At 31.2% G+C, this 26,546-nt stretch overlaps 1 protein-coding gene across 1 annotated transcript in view; it reads left to right on the plus strand.

Moving 5' to 3' along the window:
• Positions 1–1,661: 1,661 nt before the first annotated feature.
• Positions 1,662–26,546, plus strand: part of LOC140452313 (ras-related protein Rap1) — a 40,585-nt gene continuing 15,700 nt past the window's right edge. The window contains exons 1-3 of the mRNA XM_072546490.1: positions 1,662–1,832; positions 2,570–2,761; positions 3,016–3,144. Of these exons, the coding sequence (XP_072402591.1) occupies positions 2,579–2,761; positions 3,016–3,144 (312 nt within the window). The 5' untranslated portion in view covers positions 1,662–1,832; positions 2,570–2,578. The remainder of the gene's footprint in view (positions 1,833–2,569; positions 2,762–3,015; positions 3,145–26,546) is intronic.

The raw sequence follows: 26,546 nt of genomic DNA on the forward strand, positions 1-26,546 counted from the left end.
TTGAGACAGTAGATGAGTATGTATACCTACCTGGGACAATTAATACATAAATCTGGCTTCTTACACCCAGAAATCAACAGAAGAATGAAACTGACTTGGGCATATTTTGGTAGAAATACAGTTATATTCAAATCGAAGATGCCACTCCACCTGAAGAAAAAAGCATTTGATATACGATAAAATAAAGTATACTACTAATGATGACATACGGCTGTGCAACTTGGACACTAAAGAAAGAGTTAATAGTGAAACTCAAAGTCACTCAAAGGTCAATGGAACAATCCTTAGTATAACAAAGAGAAATCGAAAAATAATAGAATGGACCAGACAGAAAACCAAGGTCACTGATGTAATCTACAGAATTAAATCTTGACAATGGCAGTGGGCGGCACATTTAGCGAGAATAACTGATGATCCACTAGAATCCGTCAAGAAGACGTCCAAATTTAAGATTGGACTATGACATAGGAAACAAGCCAATTCAACATAGCACAGAAAAGCGAATATTAGTATTAGACAGTCATGGGCAGAAATAAAGAACGACTATGTAAAGACCATGATCGGTAGAATACGCTGATAATGATATTATCAAGCTAAATAATATTCATAATAAACTAGGATTAATTATGGTTAACCAAGCAAACTGCTGAATGTAGTATGTAGTAAGATTTTGGAAGGATATGATAAAAAATAAATGAGCTATACTGAGCTGTTTTATAAATACAATCAGTACAAATCATATCAATAATAAATATATCTACTGATAAATTGGCAAACGCGGCGACACTGCATATTTCAGCAATGTCACGTCAATCCAATAAATCTGGGCCCTTGTGCGTTATTATTATTAAGCCCGCATTTCACGTACGGCGCTGCGATGAGAAACGGATTATTTTCTCATTCTTGTAATAAAAAGTTGAAATTGATTAATTTTATGTCGCGTTATTGTTATCCTATGTAGAGTCATTTATGTATTTAGGTATTAATAAATACAGTACAAAATATTTTATTAAAGAGATAAAGTAAGATGAAAATATGTAGTTTGACTACAGGAAGATCGTTATAGAGACAGTCTGGAAATCTGAAAAATGGTTAATACTAGCTCTTATACAAAATTATTTAAGAATTTTCAATTTATTCTTTGATTAAATAAAAAATTAACAAACAAGGAAGTGTCTTCTTGTACCTTTTTTTATCTTCAAAAACAATTCTTAAATATGTGTTGGAACATCCGTTAAAGAAATATAAATATGTTCAAAAGAGGTTTGAATATCTAATGAGCTTTAGGGATAAAGAATACCGAATATATTCTTCCGAATTAGTTTCTAGTAGAAAAAATTCTTAACCGGAAGAATGAAATTTAAATCGTGTATGCATTATATAATAATATCTCCAAGAAACACTCAGATGGTATCCAATTCATCTATTCAAAATCGTTTTCGCTCTAACAGAAATATTTAACAAATATTCCGACAAAACGTACCTCTGTATTAAAGCTTAGATGCTTTAAAAATTGATAAAGTTATTTATTTTTCGCAATAAATTGTAGAATAGTTTACACGATTTGTGCTGCATAATATGAACGTAGCCACCGCAGAATGAATGAAATGCGGAACGTACTTTGACACTAACAGATTGAAGTGATCTGTGAATTGTGATTCTAATCGCTTATTCGGTTGTCGGGTGCGGCATGCGCTGCTACAAGTGAGCATAGTTGGTGGAAGAATAGTGACAATTTTTACAGTATCTGAAATGTTTTACATATAAAGGTATCAGCAATAAATTTGTTTAGTTTATCCTTTTGAGCAGTAATAGAAAACGGTAGTTGAAAGGTAAGTTATTAGATTTTATACTAATTCGTACATAATCATGATTATACCAATCTGAAGTGAGTGCCAAACAAATCTCCAATGTACTGGATTGTTAGTAGGATGACACATTCAAATAAACTGTTTTTAATCTCAATTTGTTGTTAGAGGGGTAGTCATAATTGATCGTGAAATAAGAGAATCTTACAGCACGTCTGGAGCAGTGGAGAGGATATTTAATTAAAAGCATTAACCTATGTACCCATTCTACAATTTGTTGTAGTCAATTTGAGATGTAGGGCATTAATATTCGCTGGACCCCCCCGGTAGTGCATGCAGTAAATATTAATTTTATTATGAAGCAGTACTCGATTGGTAAATAGTTAGTAGTGTTAATATTCTTCCATTTCATCAAAATTATTAAACTTCCTCTCTATTATTCACAATTTTCACTACCCATAGCTTCCTGTTGCATTGTGGTTAGGTTAACCACTAACGGTGTGGCTTTATCTCTTACCATATACCTAAATAGATCACAGTATACTAAGCAATTATTGATGACAAAATATATGCAGATATACGAGATGCCACAGCAAAATTAGTCCTGTAGAATGGGAGATATCAATGATAACAAGGAATAAAAGATAGGAAGAAAAGAACACTGAAGTTTTGTAAATCAATGCTTATGAAATATCTAACTGACTTTCAAATACCCAGAATTAATAGTATGTGACAAAATCATTATTTCTTTCTGTTTTTAGGTAGTAAAAATGCGTGAGTACAAGATTGTTGTATTAGGATCTGGGGGTGTAGGTAAATCAGCTTTAACAGTACAATTTGTACAAGGAATATTTGTAGAAAAATATGATCCAACAATAGAGGATAGTTATAGGAAACAAGTGGAGGTAGACGGACAACAATGTATGCTGGAAATACTGGACACAGCTGGAACTGTAAGTATTACTTCAATTAAAGAAATATCTTGGCCTTCAAATACTTCCAAAATTGCCTATATTCAAAATTCTCATGCCAAAGTTTTATTATGGAAAATGAACAAAGGATGAGTCATCTGGTTGAGTGATTTGTCAGCACAGTTTCATAGCCTTCTTGAATAGTCCATACAAAAGGCATTACTTTTGGTAATATTTGACAGTGAAGGAAAATTTGCATGATATACAGTATCAAAAATTATTCTGAAATATTTTAGGAACAATTTACTGCAATGAGAGATTTATACATGAAAAATGGCCAAGGATTTGTTTTGGTTTATTCTATAACTGCACAGTCTACATTTAATGATCTCCAGGATTTAAGAGAGCAAATTCTACGAGTAAAGGTAAGTGATTTTTAAATTCAAATCTAATATGTGAAAATATGTAGATTTTCCTACTATCCTTATATCCATATCAGTGTGATACTGTTATATTCCACCAGTTTATTGAGTTCTAATTGGCATTTCCACACTACTCGAGAGGCTGCCTTAAGGTTCCTACGAGCCTTATAGCTGCTTGCTGTATATATATTGATCTACTAAGTTCGAAAGCCCTTCTTAAGATTTTTTTCATTCATGAAAGCAATGCAGTTAAGGAACACTCTAGCTTGAGAGATCCCTCGATTTAAATCAGATGTATTCATAAGGATCTCACCATGTTGTATAATCTTTTACACACAACTAGATTCCTTGTAAGATAGACAAATCTTGTTTCTTCTAGATAAAGAAGAGTAGGCAAATTATTCCTTCTAATTAAAACATTATAGAACTAATTATGATTATAATTCATATTCATCTAGATTGGCTATATTTGCTAATCAGTTTTCTAATAGGTTGGGCTGTTTTGGAAAACGTAAATGTTTTTAAATCTCAACAATGGTGCATATGTGATATTCTGATGGTGCTATAACTGTTTTTATTTAAAAATTGTATTTTATGAAATATATATTTTTTGTTATGCCTAAATGCTATGGTATATTTGTCTGCAGCTTTGCTACTCTGTATTTAAATAAATAAATATAATGTAAAAATTTAAAACTTAACCTGTCACCAACAAATATTCAATAGTATTTAGACATAACATAAAATATATTGTTATAAGCTTTTCAAAATTAAACACCAGTTGAAAGGTATTACAAAAATTTAAAACAGCCATTTAGTAGACTTGTTATCATGTATGACTCATTTACCAATTCTTTTATCACCAACAGTGATTATTACTTACAATTGGTTGATAGTATTGCTGACAATTAATATGGTGTACAAGGTTGCCAAATGTAACACACAATACTTTCTACTTACAACTTTGCTGTCCAATGAATCTTATATGATTGAAAGAACATAAATGTGTCCATACTATGTACATCCATAAATCACATGTGATTCTATGGTATATTATGTTATTTTAATATTAAAATTACATTGGGTGTGCTATTATTTTTCATTAAAAAAAACTTTTAAGGGTTTTTAAAATAACGGTTCCTTTTAAATCTGTTTTATTATTTATAATATTACTTGAAAATGAGGGAAAACCATGCTGTATAAATAAAAAATTTAATGAAATTCATAAATTTATTGAAAAAATATTCCAAATAAAATAATATCAATTCAATATCATTTTTTTGATCATTCAAGTATATGATTTATCTTTTCGGGATATTGTTTAACACAAATACTAATGATCACACCAAGTTTTGAAGGTGTTCATATGATATGCATGGTGTACTTAAAAAAATGTAATTGTAACGTAATGTAATAAACGTAACAAAAGTAATCACAAATACAGCTGCAACAACATTATTACCTAGGGTTTATTTTTGATGGCACAGATTTCTACAGACCACAGATTTTTTTGTTTTCCAACAAAGAATTTAGGAAAACTTAAGAATTTTGAAATTGATAAAATGTTAGATATGCTTATTAGTTTTATTATACATCTGTTATCCTTAGTGGCACATCTTCTATACTCATAGAAATGCTGAAAAAATTATGTAGGGAAATTAACGATTCATTGTCTTACAAACTATTAATTAATTTAAAGGACATTTTAATATACTTGAAAATATTATATTTATTGAAAACAACTTTGAAAAATTATTTAGAAGTCATCTAAAGGATAATAAGTTGAGGCATCGATGAAGCTAAAAATAATGGGGATTTGCCTGTATTACCATTGGGGCAGTGAATTTGTTAAAAGTGTTAAGTCATCATAATCATTGTATAATCTAAAGTATTTAGTGACTATTCTCTATTCTAAAAGGATTAGGGTAAGTAATTATTAAATTATAGAAATAGCAGTTTAATAATTTTAAATAATCATATTAAGGAACCTTACATTAAAACAATGTGTAAAAAATAATTATGTTGGATCAGTATTAAGAGAAGTTACTTTACTATTTGTCTATATACTCCAGTCGTCAGAGACGAAAATGCTACTGAACCTTTAAAAATGATATGAACAAGCTGAATTGATTCAGATGCAAAAAAGTTTAGCACTTTTACCCCCGGGCTTTCTTATAAAACCACCCACATACGGGGGAAAACGGAAAAAAATCGATTTACCAAGAATCTGTATCTCATAGAAAAAAATGTTTTAAATAAAAAATGTAGCTAAGATAATTTTGAACAAAAACGTTATTAGCATTTTTTGAGTAGAATTAACTGTTCTCTCAGAAATAACGATTGAAGTGATCGGTAATTTTGAATGTCAATGTTTAATATAATTTATATCAACTCGACGGTAAAAATTTAATATCTTTTGATCCGAGTGTCCTATTGACAAAAATTTGAAAAGTAAAAGAGCGTAGCTTTTGTATGCAATTTTTGTATTTTGCTGCAAATGAACTCAGTTTTTATAAAGGTGTTAAATAAATAAACTTCGAGCGATTTTTCATATTTTTTATGATTCTCATGAGATCAATAAAATGTATCACTTTCATTGACCTGCCTCTACAGAATTTCTATAACTAGAACCTAATCTTCAAAACCTATAGCATGAAATTTTAGTTTTGAGTTTTGGTAACAAATTTGAGGCAATTGAAATATGTTTAAAAAACGCTGAGTTTAAACTTTCACATTACAAACGATCTAAAACATTAAAACACTGCCCTTTTTTAATTACACTAGTACGTTTTTCAAAATTACTTAAATTCTGCTATAAAGTACACCCAAAACCGTCTTCTTGGAGGCATTTCTCGTGACGTACGATGGTTTGTACTGTAAAAGTTTAAATTCTGTGTTTGCAGTCATATTTCAAATGCCTCATATTTTTTGCCAAAAATCAAAATCGTATTTTCTTGTTATAAGGTTTTGAAGACTGGTCTCCAACAATGGAAATTTTACTACGGGCGGTCTATTAAAATAATAAATTTTATTGGTCTCACGAGAATCATCAAAACTGACAAAAATCGCGCAAGGTTTATTTATTGAACAGCTTTAAAGAATCTTACTTTATTTACGTCATACATATTTACAAAACTTGCATACAAAAGCTGCACTTTTTACCTTTCAAACGCATTTTGATTGTTGTCGATAGGACACTCTGATCGAAAGATATCGATTTTTTGCCGTCGAGTTGATACAAATTTCATTTAACAGTGATTTAAAATGCGCGCGGAACTGACATTCAAAATCGCCGGTTACTTCAAGCGTTGTTTCTGAGAGAACAGTTCATTCTACGCAAAAAGTGCTAATAAACATTTTTGTTAAATTAACTTCGCTACATTTTTTATTTAAAAATTTTTTTTCTACAGCGTACAGATTCTTGGTAAATCGATTTAATGCGTTTTTATCCCCCTGCGAGTGGATTTTAGGGGGAGGCCCGGGGGTTAAAGTGGTAAACTTTGGGGGGTTCCAAAATTAATATTCTCAGCAAAATTCAGCTTGTTCATATGATTTTTACGGGTCAAGTCAAGACGACTGGACTAATACTGAATATTTCCTATTTTTTGTCCCAATTAGGTGTACCTAGAAATAATCAATAAATCTTCTGCTCTTCATGGATTATACTTGCAGCCTGTTCCATCTTCTTCTGGGCCTGCCCATGTCTCTTCTTCCATGTAGTCTTTAGTTAACTTGTTTGACTGTCTTTGTTCATTCTTTCAACGTTTTCTCTCCATTTTAAATTCTTATGTATTCTGTTGTTCATTGAGATGTTCAATTCAGCCCTTATGTCATCATTTCTGTGATCCCTGAAAATGCAATCTTTTGTCCTTCTTAAAAACTTCATAGTACAGATTGTATACATTAACTGTCTTGTTTTCAAAGTTTCACTTCCTTATTTACAATATTGGTGCTGCCATTACTTTGTAGAATTTCATTTTTGCTTGTTTTTGTAGTGTTCTTTTAAAGTGCCACACATCCTTTCATATTTATTCAGTAGAATCACAAAATCCAAGAAAAAATAATAAAACATATGGACTATTTTCAGACACAATGCATGTTATTCATGTGTGCATGTAGTTTGATATTTTTCCTTTGGGAGCTAGCCCATTTGCCACATTTTCTGTTTTCCTTTTACTATATTTGTACATAAAATATGTTCCAATCATTTAATATTATTGATTTCTTTTTTTTTTCTTTAAACTTTTCGTTTTTTTATTTCTGTTTACTTTCATGTTTTTTTCCATAATTTTTTAATAGACAGGCACACTTACACTCAGGGGTCTTTCAGAGCAATTTAAAAATAGCACAGACCACAGAACACATGTATATTGGGGAAACATGAGAATATACATGAAGGATTATTACTTTTATATTCAATATGTGTCCAAACAATGCATTGTAAATCCTCAGTCATTAAAATTTGTAGTAGATTTTATTGTATATTCCATTTTATAACTAGTATTTTTTTTCATGATATGATACTATATCTTTGTTGATAGATTTGTAATCTGCTTTCATCTGTTTCTGTGTTCCTTGCGAGTATATCTGCCTTTTTTGTTTTATACCACAAGGTGCTTTTACATAGGTGAATTTTATTTTTGTCATGATCTTTTAACTTCTGTAAGATTGTACTATTTATTTTATTAGTTTAGTATATATTTAAGAGCTTCCAATATTGCTATTAATTCTTCAGTGTAAACAGATATCTTATTATTTAAAGGAACAATATTATAAATACTATTTGTTGCAAGACAATTCAGATGGAATTACCCAGATTATTTTGTGCTTGATATCGACCCAGTCTCTTAATCTGGGGAATTTCATCCGAATTATCTTGCAACAGATAGTACATATTAATTACATATATATCATGTGCCACAGATTGGTCGTCTTAAGACACCAAGCAATATCGCCTGTAGTTTTGGAGGCATCTGACAATGTAAAAATGTGTGGGAATCAATTATCATATTGTCATCAAATACTTTCTGCCCAATTTGACTAGGGATTAACAAGTAATTTTTTAATAAATGACACTGTTTTATGCAATTTGTGTAGAACTGTCATATACAGCAGGTTGACATTACTTGCAAATGTTTCATCTATTGAAGGTTGGATGATTGAATATGCTTCAATTAAAGCATAAGAGTTAAATTAATTACATGTAACATTTGGATCTTTCCTATTAGAGTTTTAAAGCCAGAATTAATCTTTGGTTAATTGTAGGTTTTCTGCAACTTCAGCATATAAGCACTCAATTGGAGTTTATCTTAGATGTCTTAGATATAGCCTTAGAGTAGTAAATCTTAGTAAAAATTTGTTTACTGTGATATCTATTTTATCCAATACCATATTTGAAGCTTGATGATAAAAAATAGCTCCATAATCTAATATCAGTCTTATACAGGGTGCAGCAGATAAACGGTCAATTAGAAATATCTCGAGAATTAAAAGTATTAGAATCATGAAAATTGGAATAAAGGGGTTTTGAAGAGTGACCTATTTAATGAAAATATTTTCATCTATTTGCTACTTCCGGTTATACCGGAAGTTGCTTATAACTTCGTTTTTTATTGGAACACCCAAATTATTGCTATTTTTTAAACAATAAACATTAAATTTTCAATTTCTAGCTAGCCATATATTACGTAAAATTATAAAACGAAACTTTTACTTTGTATAATTTTTATGTATGAGCAATATCTCTCGAGTTATGGGCGAAAATATGGACGCAACAAGCAAAAATTTTCGTTATTTTTCAAATTTTGTTAAATACAAAATTAAGCACAAGGTTTACGACTGGCGCGTATCGTGATTATATATACAAGGTACATCCTGAAATGATTCCAGTAAAAAAATAGACTCCTGTGGAAAATGTCCATTATGGTCTGAAAACTTATGTTTTCAACACTTGAGATCATTTGAGAAAGGCACTCTGGCAAAACAGCTGTAGTGATAATAATTTAAAATAAATTTTGTGGAAATGTTGAAAACAAAAATTTTCAGTGTTTCATTGTTAGATTTTGCTAATATTTTGTAAGAAAATATATCTAAAAATGAATGTAGACGTTGTCACAGAAAGTGAACGAAAAAATACTCTATGGACATTGTCAACGATCTGACAACCATGTTTTAAACAGATGCTGCTATTCTTTTTATTAGATTTCCTATTAGATTAGGTTTGTTAGGGAAACAATATTGATAAGGGACATATTATAAAATAGAATACAGATCTAATCATTGAAAAATGTTTTTTTATTTAACTCTTCTACAGGAAACACGTAAATGATACTAAATTTATCATAACGTTTTATTATAATTATAACACTCCCAACGACAGTGTTGCTTCCAGAATAATGTGAAACAATTGATTGTTTGGCTTTTCGCACGTTATTGGCTAATTAAAAATATTCACACCGTGAATAACGCGGTGCTAATGTTACAAATATGTTAAATATAGAGGGCGGAAGCTTTTCTATTATAAAATAAATGAAACAATGCCAAGGTTGGTACCTACTGCCGTATATACGAGGACTGCTCTGTAAATTCTTAGTCCAACGGAAACCGTATACTAACTTATTGCTCGGTAAAGTCTATCTTACACACTTTATTAAACAATGAGAAGTTAGATTTTAGGCGGTCATCAAATATACGACGAAATTCTTCGCACCAGGAAATATCTTAAATGTTAAAAGTTTGTTGTCGAAAAAAAAAACAATGCAAACAATTTTCTTAATTCTTAAGTCAAACATAAATGTAAAATGTAATTTTCATTAAAATCAATTATTGTGGTTGAATCCCATTAAGGTTTAAGTAGTTTTACAGGAATTCCAGTAATTAATTCCAGTATCAAGTAGTTCCACAGGTCTTAATGCTTTATTGCTCTTTGCATGTTGTATGGATAGCTTTTCCATTTATGATATTAATATACAGGGTGCTTTCTTTGTCTTCATCTATAGAACTGGTCTGCTCACGGATTTTACTACCCTCATCCTGAATAAAATCACATTTATAATTTTCCAATTGTTTACAACGTGTTCCACGTCACCCAATGTGTTACTGTTTGATCTCCGAGTAGGTTTTTCCCACTCAACTTTCGGATATCCGCTTTTTAAATTTTTTTTTATGGAGATTAAAGTCGTCTTGTTTAGAGAACCTTTGAAGGTTTTTAAGTTCTTGACAAAATTGTTCAAGACTTGATTCTTTAACCTGACTAATGGCTTCCGCCGTTTCGGAACAGTTTAAAAAAATTTTCAATACAAATTAAAACTTCCGATTGTTAGAATTAAAGTATTTATTTGATTTTCTTATACAAAGGTTAAAAGCAGACTGACTAAAGAACGATGCCTTCCATTCAAAAAGCTGATGTTGTTTAAATACGAGCCAGAGGCGTAGTTAGGCCAATATATATTACTCCTCCACCCCTAGAATCAGACATTATTTTTTTGCATAATAACATGTAATATAACTATTGAAAATTTTGTAAATCGCAATCGATTCTTTGAGCCTTAGCTTTTAAGGTACCTGTATTAAAAAAAATCTCAAAATTTTATTAAATATGTTATTAAATAACAATTTGATAAAAGGGATGACTTTTTAGCTTATAAACATTTATAATAACCTTGACATTTTTTGTCTCATACACTTGTATGTAGGCTCAATGAAAAAATGGCGAAAAACGCACTTTTCAAAAAAAAAGCTTTGAAAGATTTTCAAAAACTTTCAATGCAAATAAGAAACCAGATAGCATTATTTTTTCTTAAAACCATATTTCTATTATTTATTAACATTAAGAGCTAAAGCTTGAACAAACTGTAAAAGAAGATCTAATTTTATGATCTAACTGATAGATGGCATACACACTACACAGTGAAGAAGCAAAAAGTTATAACCCGTTAAAATAATGGTGTTCGTAAAATACCGCCCCTGGAAAGGAAAAAAAAAAGAGAAAACGAAAAAAAAAAACAATGCAAACAATTTTCTTAATTCTTAAGAGCATAGGCGCAAAATTTCGGGCCAATGCTGTTTAAATGCATTCATTTTTTTTCGAATCCTGAGGAAACTAAGAAGTATTTTTGAAAAATTTAAACGCAGAATGAAAGATTACATTATTACTGAGGGCCGAAAGTCCCTGAAAACTTCTATAATGTTTATTTTAGTTACAGGGGTGACAAAGAAGAGAAAATTAAGTGTAATTTTTAATTTCAAATTTCTTATTCAAAAGAAACATTTTGTTTATTCGAAGGGACTTTCGGCCCTTGGTAATAATGTAATCTTTCATTCTGCGTTAAAATCTTTCAAAAATATTTATTAGTTTTCTCAGGATTCGAAAAAAATAAATGCATTTAAAAAGCATTGGTCCGAAATTTTGCGCCTACACTCTAAGTCAAAAATAAATGTAAAATGTAATTTTCATTAAAATCAATTATTGTGGTTGAATTCCATTAAGGTTTAAGTAGTTCCACAGGAATTCCAGTAATTAATTCTAGTATTAAGTAGTTCCACAGGTCTTACTGCTTTATTGCTCTTTGCCTGTATGGATAGCTTTTCCATTTATGATGTTAATATACATGGTGCTTCCTTTGTATCATCTATAGAAATAGTCTGCTCACGGATTTTACTACCATGATCCTGAATAAAATCACATTTATAATTTGCCAATTGTTTACAACGTGTTCCACGTCACCCAAGGTGTTACTGTTTGATTTCCGAGTAGGTTTTTCCCATTTAACTTTCGGATACCCGCTTTTTGTGGAGAAGTGAAGAGAACTGTCGGCTGCACTATCTCATCTTTTTTCTTGTTATTGGTCATAGAAGGTTCTATTTTTTTGGATAGTGTGCTTTTTCACCATCTTTTCATTGAGCCGGTTACAATCGTGTGACATGAAAAATATCAAAGTTATTACAAATGTTTAGAAGCTAATAAGTCAGCACTTTTTGAAACTGTTTTTTAATATAAAATTTAATAAAATGTTGAAGTTTTTTTAATATACCCTAAAACTGATGCTTCAAATAATCGATTGCTATTTATAAAATACCTCTAGAGTAACTGTTTGCACAAGCACAAGTGTTTAAATAATTGCTCTACGGGATAAACAAATTGAATAACTTTAAACTATTTGGTCGATCTGTTTGAAATTTGGGATATTTTAAATAATGTATTAACTGCAACAATTTTAAGTAGTTATATTACATGTGGTTATGCAAAAAACAAAGTTATTAACATTTATAAATTACTACAATAATAAGTGTTTTTATAATGATCTTGGTCAATTTTTTATGTATTTTATTTTGGAAACTCTCAGAAGTTTTTGTGATCTACAGCTTTTATTTGAAATAATCTTATCTAGAATCTACACTACGCGTCATTAAAAAGAGGTCACCTAAAATTTTATAAGAATTTTTCAATAATTTTAAGTCTATGCAATTTATTCTATTGTAAATAAACTCCCCATAAACACTTTTAAGACACCGCCACTGGGTACCGACAGGTCAATTAAGAGTAATAAGTTCGCAAAATTGATATCAGTTTTACGAATTCAGAGAATGCACGTGTTATTTGTACATTGTTTTTTTGGAATATGGCTGTTCGGTTTTTCAAAAATCCTTCATTAATGCATAGTTGTTCAAAGAGTGAACTTGTGCAATTTTTAAATTTAAAACTATGGCTAAGAGGCTTGCTAGATCTGTTCAAATTGTTACTTTGATTGATAATTGAATGAGTCAAAGAGAAGTGGCCAGACAGCTGGGAGTTTGTAATTGTATGGTCCAAAAAACATACCAACGATTTGTAGAGACTGGATCTCACGAACGACGACCAGGATTAGACGCGAGAAGAATCACGACGGCCAGAGAAGACCGGTTTTTACAACGCACTTTGCAAAATCGGTTCTTTACGACTAGAGCAATCTAAAAGCGTTTTCAAAATGCTCCCGGGTGGACATCAAGCACTTCTACAGCGAGAAGAAGGTTGAAGGAATTTGGTCTAAGGGCTAGCTGACTTGGGTTTGCTATAGACCACGAGCATTGGACGGTAGAAGATTGGAAAAATGTTTTGTTTAGTAATGAGTCCAGGATGGTTTTTTATGGCTCAGGCATTTCATTCGAATGCCGTACTGATCTCGTCTTTATTAATAGAGGAGCGTTGAATGTTCACCGATACATTACCGCAATTCTAGACGAGCACGCAATGCCTTTGCTGGGTTTCTGGGCGAAAGCTTTATTTTCATGGAAGACAACGCGCGGCCACACGTAGCCAGGATGGTAATACAATACTTGGAAACCGTCGGTGTTCCAAAAATGAATTGGCAGGATCAAAGCCCAGATTTTAACCCGATTGAGCATGTTTGGGACCAACTCAAACGAAGAGTAAGAAACAGAATACCTGCTCCAATAAATCGTAAGCAGTTTCGATTGACGTTCATGGAAGAATGGGAAGCTTTTCCTCAAGACAACATTCAGAATTTGATCAATTCAATGCCAAGCTGTATAAGGAGTGTAATTCAAAATAGAGGTGATAATACAGAATATTAAAAATAACGATTTCTACTATTCTAATTTTTATAAAGAAAATAAAAAAAATTTACAATGTTAATTTTTAAAATTTTACATTAAAATCATCATTTTGGGAGAAGTTTCTATATAATTTAATACCAAAATTTTATTTTCGGTAGATAATCTTATCAATTATTATTATACATAAATTTCGCCATGTATCAACAGTTGTCAGTCAGCAAGTAGCCTCAAGGGAAAGTGAGCCGGGGCTCCAGACACGTTGACACAAGCTAATTAAATCAGAGAGACTTAAATATTAAATATATTTGTAACAGAAACATTCCTATACACAATACATCTGTTAATATAAACAAACCATTAAATTCCAGAATATAAAATATACATTGATTTGGTTACATGCTTGTTTAATTAAGATATTCTTAATTTTAGGATACGTGATTTAAAAAACTAATACACTGTTTTCAAAGATTTGAATATAGTAACACTCCAAGTATAGTGATTTTTTTTTAAATGTACCCCCTAGATTAGTTATAATTAAAACAATTATCCTTGAATACCTTGTCTCCACTGATTTGCATGGAAATTTGGATTTATGTTATATTTACCTTCCACTTCAAAATTTGACTTATACCTTTGGTTGTTTTTTATTTTTTAGGGGTGAAAACGACCCCTATTAGAAAAAATCATAATTGTCAATTCAAGTAATTTGGAAATATTTAATTATACAGTAAAATTTAATTTAGATTTCTTTACTGTTTTAATTTTTTACCACAAAATTATTACCCTTATAAAAACCACCCCTTGCTAAGAAATTCGAATAGTTGTAGTATTTTTTTTTTCATTAAATATACAGGGTGCTTCAAAACAAGGTAACCCCGTCTCTAGGGTAGGTAAAAAACTGAAAAATAATTGGGGTTTGTTTAGTAAAAAATTTTTGTAACGCCATCCGTTTTCAAGATACAGGGCGTTGAAGAAAAAAAAATTTACGCATTTTTTACGATTTTGCCGAAACTACTGGCAACATTGTAATTAAATTTTATACGAATATGTTTTTGAAGCTGATACATCCCATGAATTTGTTTTTATATCTGATTCTCATAGAGGGCGATAGTTACACGGATCGTACTAAGTATTAGTCAATATAACTTTTTTAAGAGTATAATTATTAATCAAAATTTCAAGTAAACTAAAACATCATTCAATTTTACACGAAAAAGGTACTCTTGGTAAAATTCGATACTGTGTACCGTTTTCGGAATATTTTGATTTGAAAATTATTAAGTAATAATTGATGCTGGTATAAAATAGTTAGTAATTAAACAAAACTCACAAGAAGAAAATTAAATTAATGACTAAGAACATAAAATAAAATTCAATTACAGTAAGTGTTCAAAATGCCCTCTGTTTTCGCGAATACACAAGTCTATTCTTTTTTCTAAAGATTCCATTAACCTTCTAAACGGTAGGGGATCAGCTATGATGTCATTAAATTGACGTTGAATTCTTTCTTCCAATTCTTGGCGTGAATTTACCTCTGTAGCATTGACTTTTTCCTTAATATACGACCAAACTGCGTAGTCCAAAGGGTTAAAATCGCATGACCGAGGAGGCCAATGAATCGGAGCTTCTGCACCTCTACCAATCCATAGATTCGGAAAATGATTACTCAACCAATTACGACACCTTCTATCAAAGTGTGGTGGAGCTCCATCGTGCATAAAAAATAAAGATCTTCGCTCGTTTAGCATTAAATCTTCTAATATCTCGAATAAGGAATTGTATAAAAAATCAAGATACATATCACCATTTAAATTTCCAGGTAGAATATGATAACCTATTAATTTGTTACCTAAAGTTGCTGCCCAAACATTAACTTTAAATGAGTGTTGGTAATGTGATACCCTTTTGACTCGTGGATTCTCATCACACCAGTAGTGTGCATTATGGGAGTTAAACATACCTTGTCGCGTAAAGGTGGCCTCGTCCGTAAAAAGAATGTATTTTAAAAAATTTGGATTGTGGGCTGTCATTTGTTGCAATGTTTCACAAAAATCCACTCTAACCGGTAGATCATCTGGCAAGAGCTCTTGGACTTGTCTGTAATGATAAGGATGTAATTGCTGTTCTTTCAGTATCCGCCAAGTACTTGAAGAAGAAGTATTTGTTTGTCTTGCTATATTCCTTACGCTAACTGTTGGATCTTGATCAAGTAAATTTAAAATATTATTTTCTTTATTAATTGTTCTTGTTGTTCTTGGTCTACCAGAATTTATTTTATTTGGTCTCACATTCCCAGTTTCTCGACAACGTCGTTCAACGGCTCTAAATGTTTTTTTACTTGGAAAGTTTCTTCTAGGAAACTTTTTTGCATAACGTGTCACAGTTGCACTAGAACATCCTAAACATTCGCCTAAGGTTAATAACATGTCAGTGTATTCAACATTTGAGTACATTTTGATTTGATTTTACAAATAACAAGGTTTCAAAACTCTAATTATTGTTGATTTATCGTCATAACAATTCGTCATAACAATCAATAAATGTCAGATTTCCATGGCACACTTAGAGAAAGTAGAGGTATACCTATTAGAACTTTATCATTACTACCAGCATCAATTATTACTTCATAATTTTCAAATCAAAATATTCCGAAAACGGTACACAGTATAGAGTATTACCAAGAGTACCTTTTTCGTGTAAAATTGAATGATGTATAAGTTTACTTTTGAAATTTTGATTAATAATTATACTCTTAAAAAAGTTATATTGACTAATACTCGCAACTCCACCAGAAGAATAATTACAATTGCGTATTATGTCATTTCTAAAACAATTAAACTGCTTAGGATTGTAATTTTTGTTTGGACTAAGGTTAGTTTCTTGGATACATATTATATCTGGGCAATGGTCAGAGATGAGTTTCTGTAAAAAGGCAAGTCGATGGAAGAGTCCATCGATATTCCATTGGAGTAGTGTTGTGAATTTAATTATTTAGAAAAGAAAAAGGAAAAGAAATGAATTGTTTAGGCACTGAATTGAGACGTATCACTATCGAACTCTAAATTGCTGTTATTACTAATTTTTCTTTTTAGTGTGGTAATGCTTCGTTTAGCAGATCTTCCTTTTAAATGGGGGTAAATTGTGTTTAGCATATGAATAAGTGCTGGGATATCTGTAGTAAAGTCCTGAATTATATTAATGGGATTTTGTACACCACTAACATTACTTAAGAGTAAACAAAATTGATCGAAATTGAGGATAAATGGTTGGGATTGATTTTCAATAAAGTGTTTTACTGGTTCGAAAAGAGTTTGACTGGATGGTATGGTTTCTGTGCAATCTTTACTGGTCTTAGTTTTCTTCATTTTAGAAGCTGGTGTCGAAAAATGGTTTCTTTTAGATCCGTGTCTGGCGGTGTAAGAATATCATGAATATTCCGTTTTGGTTTACTATTTATACCTATTGTGTCTATTGTGATATCAATATTGTTGGTGATAGATTTTTGGTTAGGTGTTTTATCGGATTTTTGTTTGATTGATTCTGTTTTATCTGTAGAAGATAAAGTTGGAGTTGGCATGACATTGTTCAGTTTGGGATAAATTATCATTATTGGTTTCCATAGAACATTCTTCAACATGAACTTGTGAGTTTTCATTGCAGCGATGGGCAGTATGTCCGGCCATTTTGCAGTTGTAACATACCATACTATCTTGAGACAGAAAGATTCGATATGTTGTTTCGTCATGATTTATAGTAAACGAATCAGGTAGTTCTATACTATGAGGACTTACATAGACCTGTCTTCTGAAACTGAGAATATGACTATACTCAGGTGATGTAGCGCTGATTTTTAAAAATGTAGTCCGATATTTTGTAGGTAGTTGATTAAGAAACTATGTGGTATGGTGGGACACACATTTGAAAGAACAATCCGTTCCGCAGGGGTGATTAATCTTCTAGCCTGTACAGTTACATTTTGAATTTTTATATGACCGTGGTTTGTCATGAAGTCATCAACAACTTTTTTTATTTGCTAGATACATGCAAATACGGTTATTTGATAATCTGAATATTATATTCTTAGGTTGAATTATCTTGCCCAATGGAATTAAATAGTCCTGCAATTTAGTATTATCCAAGGCACTGAAGACAATCGCTTGTTCTTTCGATGGGAACTGCATATTTGCTACTGCTGATGAGTACGTTGAGCTATTAGAGTTTATTTCAGACATTAGTAGTGAGGTAGGTGAGATGCTGCTGTTAGTAGCCATATTTAATTTTCCTCCAACGTATTAAAATTATTGAAGGATTTAATACGTCCGTGGCCAGCTTTACAGCTGGCCGGTGAAACTGGATTTACAACGAAAAAGTAATAAACTATTTTGTAGTTGATGATAGTTTTTTTAAAACACTACTAGTTGAAATTTTATATAGACGATAGATAGTCCAACATTAATTATTAATTATCCAATATGTAGAATAAAAAACTTACTGACTGTTAATCACTTCATATGCAAACATAACAAATATTATTTCACATTTTTTAAATTATATTAAACACTGATATTAAATATCAATTAACAATATAATTGATTCAAAGCGATAACGTGTTCACTGTTCGAAGGTTCGAAATCAACTTCCAATTGATTATATTAATAAACTTGATGTTTGTTTGTAACTATTTAAAGTTTGTCTTATACCTATATTATTAGTGTTTGTAATTTTGTTCTAAAGGGGTTGTAATTGCCATACGATAAATAAATAACAACACAAATAATAGTAGTAATCTTTTGTGCATATTTATTGAATAAAAACAAAGTAAATTATTACAATATTTGAAGGGTCTCGGGTGAAAACCATGAATGTCACAAAATATTTTATTGAAAAAAAAATGAATTTTACAGTTAAATACCGTGTAAAAACTAAAATATGCGCCTAATATATTATATTCCAAAACATTTATCATTAACATTTACTACTAAAAACTAGTACTTAAAACTAAACCAATGAAACAAACAGTTTTTGTAAAACATAGGAAAACATCAGTCAGTGTCAATCTTTTATGGAAAAAATCATGAAAGTCCATGTGCGTTTCTTTTCTGAGCCCTTTCATTATAACAGGCTGCAATTCCTTAAGATTTGAATTATTGACAGTTCCTTTGTTGTTTTTTTTTATCTTCATTTCATGAGGTATACTCATGTACATTTCTTTTGCTTGTTCGGATTCGCGAAACTTTGACAAAAACATTATGTCTTTGATCTTGTCTTCGTTAATAGCAATAAAATTGAAGTATGATTGCATGGGTAGTTCAAATTACGGAGGTGACAATTTATGCGACTTTTTAGCTTGAACGGAAGAACGGATGGGGTCCTCAAGTTTGCTACCATTATATGAATCACGGTGAAATACAGTGCGAACATGAGTATTAACACACATCACGTCTTTAATTTTTTGCATAGGAAAAGGAGCTTTTTTGACATATCTATCGTTAAAAAATTCAGTCCATCCCTTGATGAAACACTGAGATACTGAAATTGCATTAAATGGGGCAGGCTTTGTGCGAGAAGCTATAATATTTTCCTCCCAATCAGCAGGCGTTTCCATTCTTTTTTTAAGGTTAATAAGGCCCATATTTTTGTCGCACTCAAGATATGAATGGCCTCTAACGGGATATGTTATTGTAATGGATTGAAGTCGTTTTACTACTACTGATACCAATAAACCTTACCACTGTATAGTTTTTGTTTTGTCCACCTGCTCTGTCACAGAAAATGTGTAGATGTTGAACAATTGGAGACAAATGATGCATAATAAAATCGAAAAGAAACGAACACACTTCATCTGATCCCTTTTTAGCAATAAACTATGGATATGTATAAAAATAAGAATCAGCGTTTGATAACACATGGATGTTAAAAGAGTAAATCGAGAGCTGTCGGCGGTAATATACATCATTGGTGAATATATTCGGCAAGGAAACATTTTTTTGGAAGTCCATAGCTGTAGCTTCATAATTCTTTTCTATTCGTGCCCTTCTTTTGCTTTCCTTTTTCCTGTCATAAAACGCTTGAGCCCTACGAAGATGGAGCTCTCTAAGTGCTTTTAATTTGGTTATTTCAGTACGTCCACTTTTCTGGGTCTGTTTCAGCTGCTTCCATTTTTGCAGTAATTTCGTCACATTGACTGCAGGTATCCGATCGCGGATAACCGAAACTAATGTTATATTTTTGTCTAAAAATTTCTCTAACTTTGATAAGAAATTTTAACTTCCGGATATTTTTCTTTAAACAGAGAAAACATTTTCATTATATTTAAAGCTTCAGGCAAGTAGGTTTTATCTTTATTATCATGTAAGCTATAGTGACTACTTCTTGATTTAAATGACTGGATATGCTCGTGAACACTATTAACACTACTCGGCTTCAGTTTGTTATAATTTATTCCGTCCCTTTCATCTTTAGGAGCGGTGCCAGACTGCTTTAACTCTTTTTAGATGTTGAAGTTTTGGCGCTGTTATACCATGAACGGCACGAAAAAACTTGGCACAAACTTGCACTTCGTCGTAATGTTTTTTCTCATCCTCAGCATTAGCAGTTGACCTTGGCTGAACTCTGACTCTGTACATATAGGCTGCATCATGATATATTGCATCATGTACATTTTTGGCCATAGGTCGCCGCCTCTGTATGTTTATTAATGATATAAGAGAACACAAATACGCATTTTGTTCATTATGAGATATCAATGAATTAAAATGATTTAAACTTATTTGTCTATTCATTTCATTTACTGTGTGATAACACTTCAAGCGTTTGCATTTGCAGAATTCACCAAACTCATGTGACTGAAGTTTCATTTTTTTCATGACTTCGTATAACCTGCCCATTTTCACTCTCTTTTTAGTGGATATGTTTCCACTCTCTGCCATAATTGTTTTAAATAAATTAACTAACCAAACAGAACTGCACAAGCACGTAGTTATAACGATGTATTTACTACACTGACACGACCGTTTGCAAGACAAGGATGCCAATTACATTTTCTGGTGCTGCTGAGTGGACATTCAGCGTTCTAGCCGTTTACGCGCGGACATGCACGGTTTTCTACCGATATAGGGTATTTAAAAACTGTAATAACTCGTGACACGCACTGTTTTCCTCCTTATTTGAAATGTCCAAACATAGATATTAACAAAACTTACTAGATGGCGTACTTAACTCAATTTTAGTTAATTTGTGACATTCATAGTTTTCTCCCGAGACCCTTCATTTTATTATAACATTAATATTTTGTTAAGCCACTCTTGGCTTTAACCCTTTCGCTGCGTCAAATAAATACATACCGCTGACCAGTGCGACCGTAGTTTTTTAACACCAAATGCGATATTTGTTCAACAATTGTTTTTTGTACATTTATTAAAACGGATTATAATAATTTTTCTTCGGAAGTTTTGCAAGACGCACATGTGCGCTGTACGTAGTTTTCAAGGAATTCCTTTTAAAAATGCGGAGGACGCACTTGTGCGCTTTGATATAAATTTTTGTATTTAGTAAATTAAATCGACTTTTTTTGATCCAAACTATAATTTTATTCATAAAAACAGTATGTAAAATAAACAAATAACATAACAATGTAAAATAAAAGTATATAAAATATTAATTTTTTGGTAATGTCTTTCTATATTGATACATGATATTCTCTGAAACATTTGCTTAAGCAGAAGCCAGGTTTATCGGGACCTATGTTAAATAGTATCCTTATTTATCTTATTTTTATTGCATGTGACATTTTTTTCCATGCTCATTATGTAACTCAATTTTTGAAGGTGTGTGGGTTATATCCGAAGTAACTGCTATTTCTTGACATTTTTCTGGTAACAACTTTTCAAGTATTGACAATTGAAACTTATAAAATGACATTTTGTTATTTCCATGGTGCTTATTATACAATCTATGAGCATTTTGCAAATATAGCTGAAACAGATGTATGGCAATTTTTTTGTACTAACGTAAAGTTTTGCGTGTCGGCGGATAATAAGAAGACTTTTGGTCTTGAAGATCTACTCCGCCCATATATATTTATTATATTGAACGATTGGCAGTGGTTTAATTTTCTCATCCCCTCGTCTATTTCTTACTGTTGCCATCTCATTTTTATATTCAGTTGATATGTAAATGATATCTCTCTTGTCTCGCCATTTTCCAATCATTACGTTGTTGAGGTACCAGATTTTCACAGATGCCACCTCATATTCCATTCTGGATTCTTCGTTCAAACTTTCTGGCCTAAGTTTCTACTTTTCATATGTTAACGCAGCACAAAACATGAATTTGTTTGTCAGAATTATTCTCCGTTTGATTTATTTAGAAAAGATAAAAGCGAGGGAGTTGTAAAGATGTATATATTTTGTTTTAGGTATATATATATTCTTCTGATAATGAATATGTCTCCTTTTGATGAAAAATATGTTTCCAATATTGATAAATACCATTTTTATTGTTATATAAAACGAACATAAGTTCTACCATTGCTATATCTATAGTTCGTTCAATAGACTCATTATTTCCTCTCCATTTCTTATAGTGGAAAAGGCGAAAAGGAATTTTAACATAGTTAAATATACTACGAAGTGACTTCGGATTATATAACGAAATTAAATTACCAATGTGATGCATCGAGCAAGAACTAAAATGAAAGTTTACTTCAGCCTTTTACAGTTTACCTTATAAGCAGCGAGATGTATCTAGAACCGTATCACTAATAAATTTAATCATAATGCCACTTCTTATTTAGTTTCTATATAAAGATATATCTAATATTAATTTATTCACAGTTTTTAACATATTTATCTGAGTATCGACCACATATTGAAAGATATCTGGCGGTCTCATAAAACCTTCTTCGCCGATTAGGGAGGTGCGATCTTAAAAAAAAACATTAATTCTAGAAACTCTAGTTTTTTAGACATACGTATCAAGTGTCAAATTTTAGCGCGATGCAGCCATTAGTATATTTTTTACAGCTGCATAAAGTTGACGTGTTTGGAAAAATGGCGCATATTATGGAGAACAATTATTTTTGATGTCTCATTAACCATTATTATTTGGAAAAAAAGGGCGAAGGAAACGAAAGAAAAGCTGGATAAATATGGGACTAATGCTCCTTCAGACTACACTGTCAAATTTTGGTTCCGTGAATTTTAGACCAATCAAGTTAAAAATAAGCTTTTTTTCTGTATAGACAGCTTTGACAGTTGAAATGTGTAATATGGGATACTACAAAAATACTCTCATCTAGGGATTCATTAACATAAACAATCACAAACTCATTATTTTGTTCATAATTTAAAAACTTGTCTATTTAGACATTTGACGTCAAAAGACAACTTTTTCACAAATAAAAGATTCACAAAATGAGATACTAAATAAAATCGGATAAGTGCTTTTATGCATACAAAAACTTAATGTTACAAAACAGTAATTAGACCAGTTGTCACATATGGATGTGAAACGTGGACCCTCTCAACCACTGATGAAAATCAACTCAGAATATTTGAGCGCAAAATAGTAAGGAAGATATTTGGACCAACCCAATGCAGCGATGGTTCGTGGAGAATTAAAATGAACCACGAGCTGGATGAACTAATGCAGAGCGCAGATATTGTTAGATTTGTAAAGCCACAAAGACTAAACTGGCTTGGTCACCTAGAAAGAATGCCAGATAATCGAGCTGTAAAAGTAGTCCAGAGATGGAAGCCCCAAGGAAACAGAACAAGAGGAAGGCCCCTTAAAAGAAGGATAGACGACGTAGAGAGGGATCTTAAAACCATGAACATCAGGCAGTGGCGAAGGAAAGTATCCGACAGGGCAGAATGGAAGAACATTGTTAAGCAGGCTAAGACTCACAAAGGGTTGTAGCGCCATTAAAAGAAGAAGAAAATAAAATCGGATGATAAACAAAAAAGTTATTGCAAAATGAACAAACAAAATGGCTGTTTTTGAATATTGTTAATAACTTTTTATTATTTATTAAAATGTGTTTAAATATACCCGAAATTGAAGTACATATCGAAAACCCACCCATACCAATCGTTACTTGCATGCCAACTCTCATCATCAACCTTCACAAATTAATTCCGTCAATAATACTCTTGTCTCCAGATTAATACGCTTTTGCGATGATGCAAATAGATCCGACTTCCTATTGGGGAACCGTCTCTTGCCGTCTTTACTACTCTATTTGTTGTTATTCGGCTTATATGATCGTTCAATTCTACTCTTCTATTTCTTACCCAGTTCTTGATGTTCTTCACCTTGCATCTACGTCGTATACCTGTACTTTTAGTTCTGTCCCATAGTGTTTTACCATAAATTTTTCTGTTTTCATTTCTGCTGTTTCTAACATCCTTTTTGTTCTCTCTGTGTCAAGTCGTGTTTCTTTCGAGTATGTTATTATTGGTCTGATGACTGATTTGTAAATTCTGCCTTTCATTTCTTTCTCGATATTTTTATTTCTCTAAATTTCTGTTTTTATTTTTCCTGTTTGCTCTATTCGCTTGATCTTCCACTTCAGCTTCGAACTTTCCGTAGCTAGATAATGTGATTCCTAGATATTTAAACTCCATCACTTGTTCTATTATCTGACCTTCCAACTTCAATTTATATCTTGGTCAATTTGCTGTTATAACAATTCATTTTGTCTTTTTAGTGGAAATTAACATGTTAAATTGTCTAGCGGTTATATTAAATTGGTGCAGCATACGTTGTAAATCATCTTCACTTTGAGAGAGAGTAGTATTGCGTCGTCTGCATAGCAGATTATTTTAAGTTGTTTTTCTTCCATTTGGTATCCTTTTTTAGTTCTTACTTTATTGCCAGCTTCAATAGGGTCGGTTAGTTCTTCTTCTACTTTTATTGTGTTGTTTTGGTAGATATTTTCGATTGTTTTGATTATTCTTGGAGGTATCTCTCTTGCGTACAATAAGTGGATAACGTCCTTCAATTTAACCCGGTCAAATGCCTTCTTAAGATCCACGAAACATAGATATGTCGGTTTGTTCTATTCTAATAATTTCTCTTACACTTTCCTCATCATAAATATAGCGTCGGTGCATGATCTTCCCAACCTAAAACCTTGTTGTTTTTCTGTTAGTGTTTTAATTTCATTCAGTTTATTTTTCTATCACTTTGGTTGTTAATTTTAGTGTTGTGTTTAATAAATTAATTCCTCTGTAATTTTCTGGGTCTGATTTTTCTCCCTTTTTGAAGATGGGTATTAGGATGCTTGATCTCCATTCTTGAGGAATTCTGTTTTGTTGTATTGTTGTATTGTTTTGTGGATTAGTTTTAATAGTTGTTTGGTCAGATCTGGTCCTCCGTACTTTAGGTCTTCGTTCGGTATTCTGTCCTCTCTTATCTTAGTTATTTAACAAGAACAATAATTATGTAATACATTAAACATACATAACTTTAAATGTTGGTAACAAAACAACTTCCAAATCATAAAAAAACTAAAAGAACATTAACAGGATGGCCCGACGTGTTTGTAGTTTGATTTTTTAACCAGAACTACTGGAGATAGCAGTATTTCCGTTATAAATTATAAATATGTGGAGTTAGCAGGAATTATTGAGGCGAATTAATTAGCTTATTTGAATTTTAATGGAAATGGCATTTTCTATGATTAGGTAGTATTTTTTTCTCTTTTTAATTACATCAAAATCACAAAAAAGTGGAGTTAGTATAGTAGGTTTACACTTTTCACCGACGAAATGTCGGGTTATACTGCACCAAATTTGTTTTTTCTTTCTTTCATTAAAAATTTATCCAAAAAAGCAGCTAATCACTACGAGGTGTACAAATTTTTTCTTAAGTCACCTGTTTATTGTTTTTTTTTTATTTATTTATTTAAAATATAATTATTAAATAAATGTTATTTATAAATATTATTAAATTGTTATTTATAAACAATTTTCCATATACTCTGATTAAATTTTATTAAATCAAATTTTTAGTATTAAATAAATTATTTTTAAAACAAAAAATCGTATAGATAATTCTATATTATGAGAAATTATAACTTCATTGCAAGATTATCCAAAACAAAACAGCTTATAACTACGGCATGTACAAATCTTTTCTTAAGTCGCCTGTTTATAGTTGTTTTTTTTATTTAATTATTTAAAATATAATTATATTAAATAAATGATATTTATAAACAATTTTTTCATATACTCTGACTAAATTAGAACAAATCAGTTTTTTATTATTAAAAAAATTATTTTTAGAACAAAAAATCTTATAAAACCATTTTGTGTACATTCTTTATTGCTATATTTTTCAATCAACTGCCTTATATTGAAAATTGCATCTGTTTTTGATCTGCCCTGCATAAAGCTAAACTGATTTATCGGATATTTCGGTTTCTTCACGTATCTGGTTCATACAGCTTGTCAAATTTAAGGTGATACTTGACAAATTTGTCCACTTGTGTAGAAAATTAAGTGAGAACGCATTCGGAGGTAAAGAGATACATAATGCGCTCGGTCTCTTCGCCTCGTTGGTACACTCCATACTACAAGTTTACAGAGAGTGACCTTATTTATTAATGGAACTTCTATGATGTCTATATTGTATGTTATTTTGACGTTTTAATTTTTGCTTCGGAAATTTTTCTCAAAATACAAAATATTTTGTTTTTGTTACTTGGTAAAAAAATTCTTCTAATAATTATATTTTATTTGACTCATTAATATTGACCATTCAGTCATGTTTAAGCGGCAGTTTTTTCGAACACTTCTATAAATGTCTCGTTCTGTAATTTTATAAGAGGAATATTGGCAGAGATGAAA

Source organism: Diabrotica undecimpunctata, chromosome 10, assembly GCF_040954645.1.
Source record: "Diabrotica undecimpunctata isolate CICGRU chromosome 10, icDiaUnde3, whole genome shotgun sequence".
Classification (NCBI taxonomy): Eukaryota; Metazoa; Arthropoda; class Insecta; order Coleoptera; family Chrysomelidae; genus Diabrotica; species Diabrotica undecimpunctata.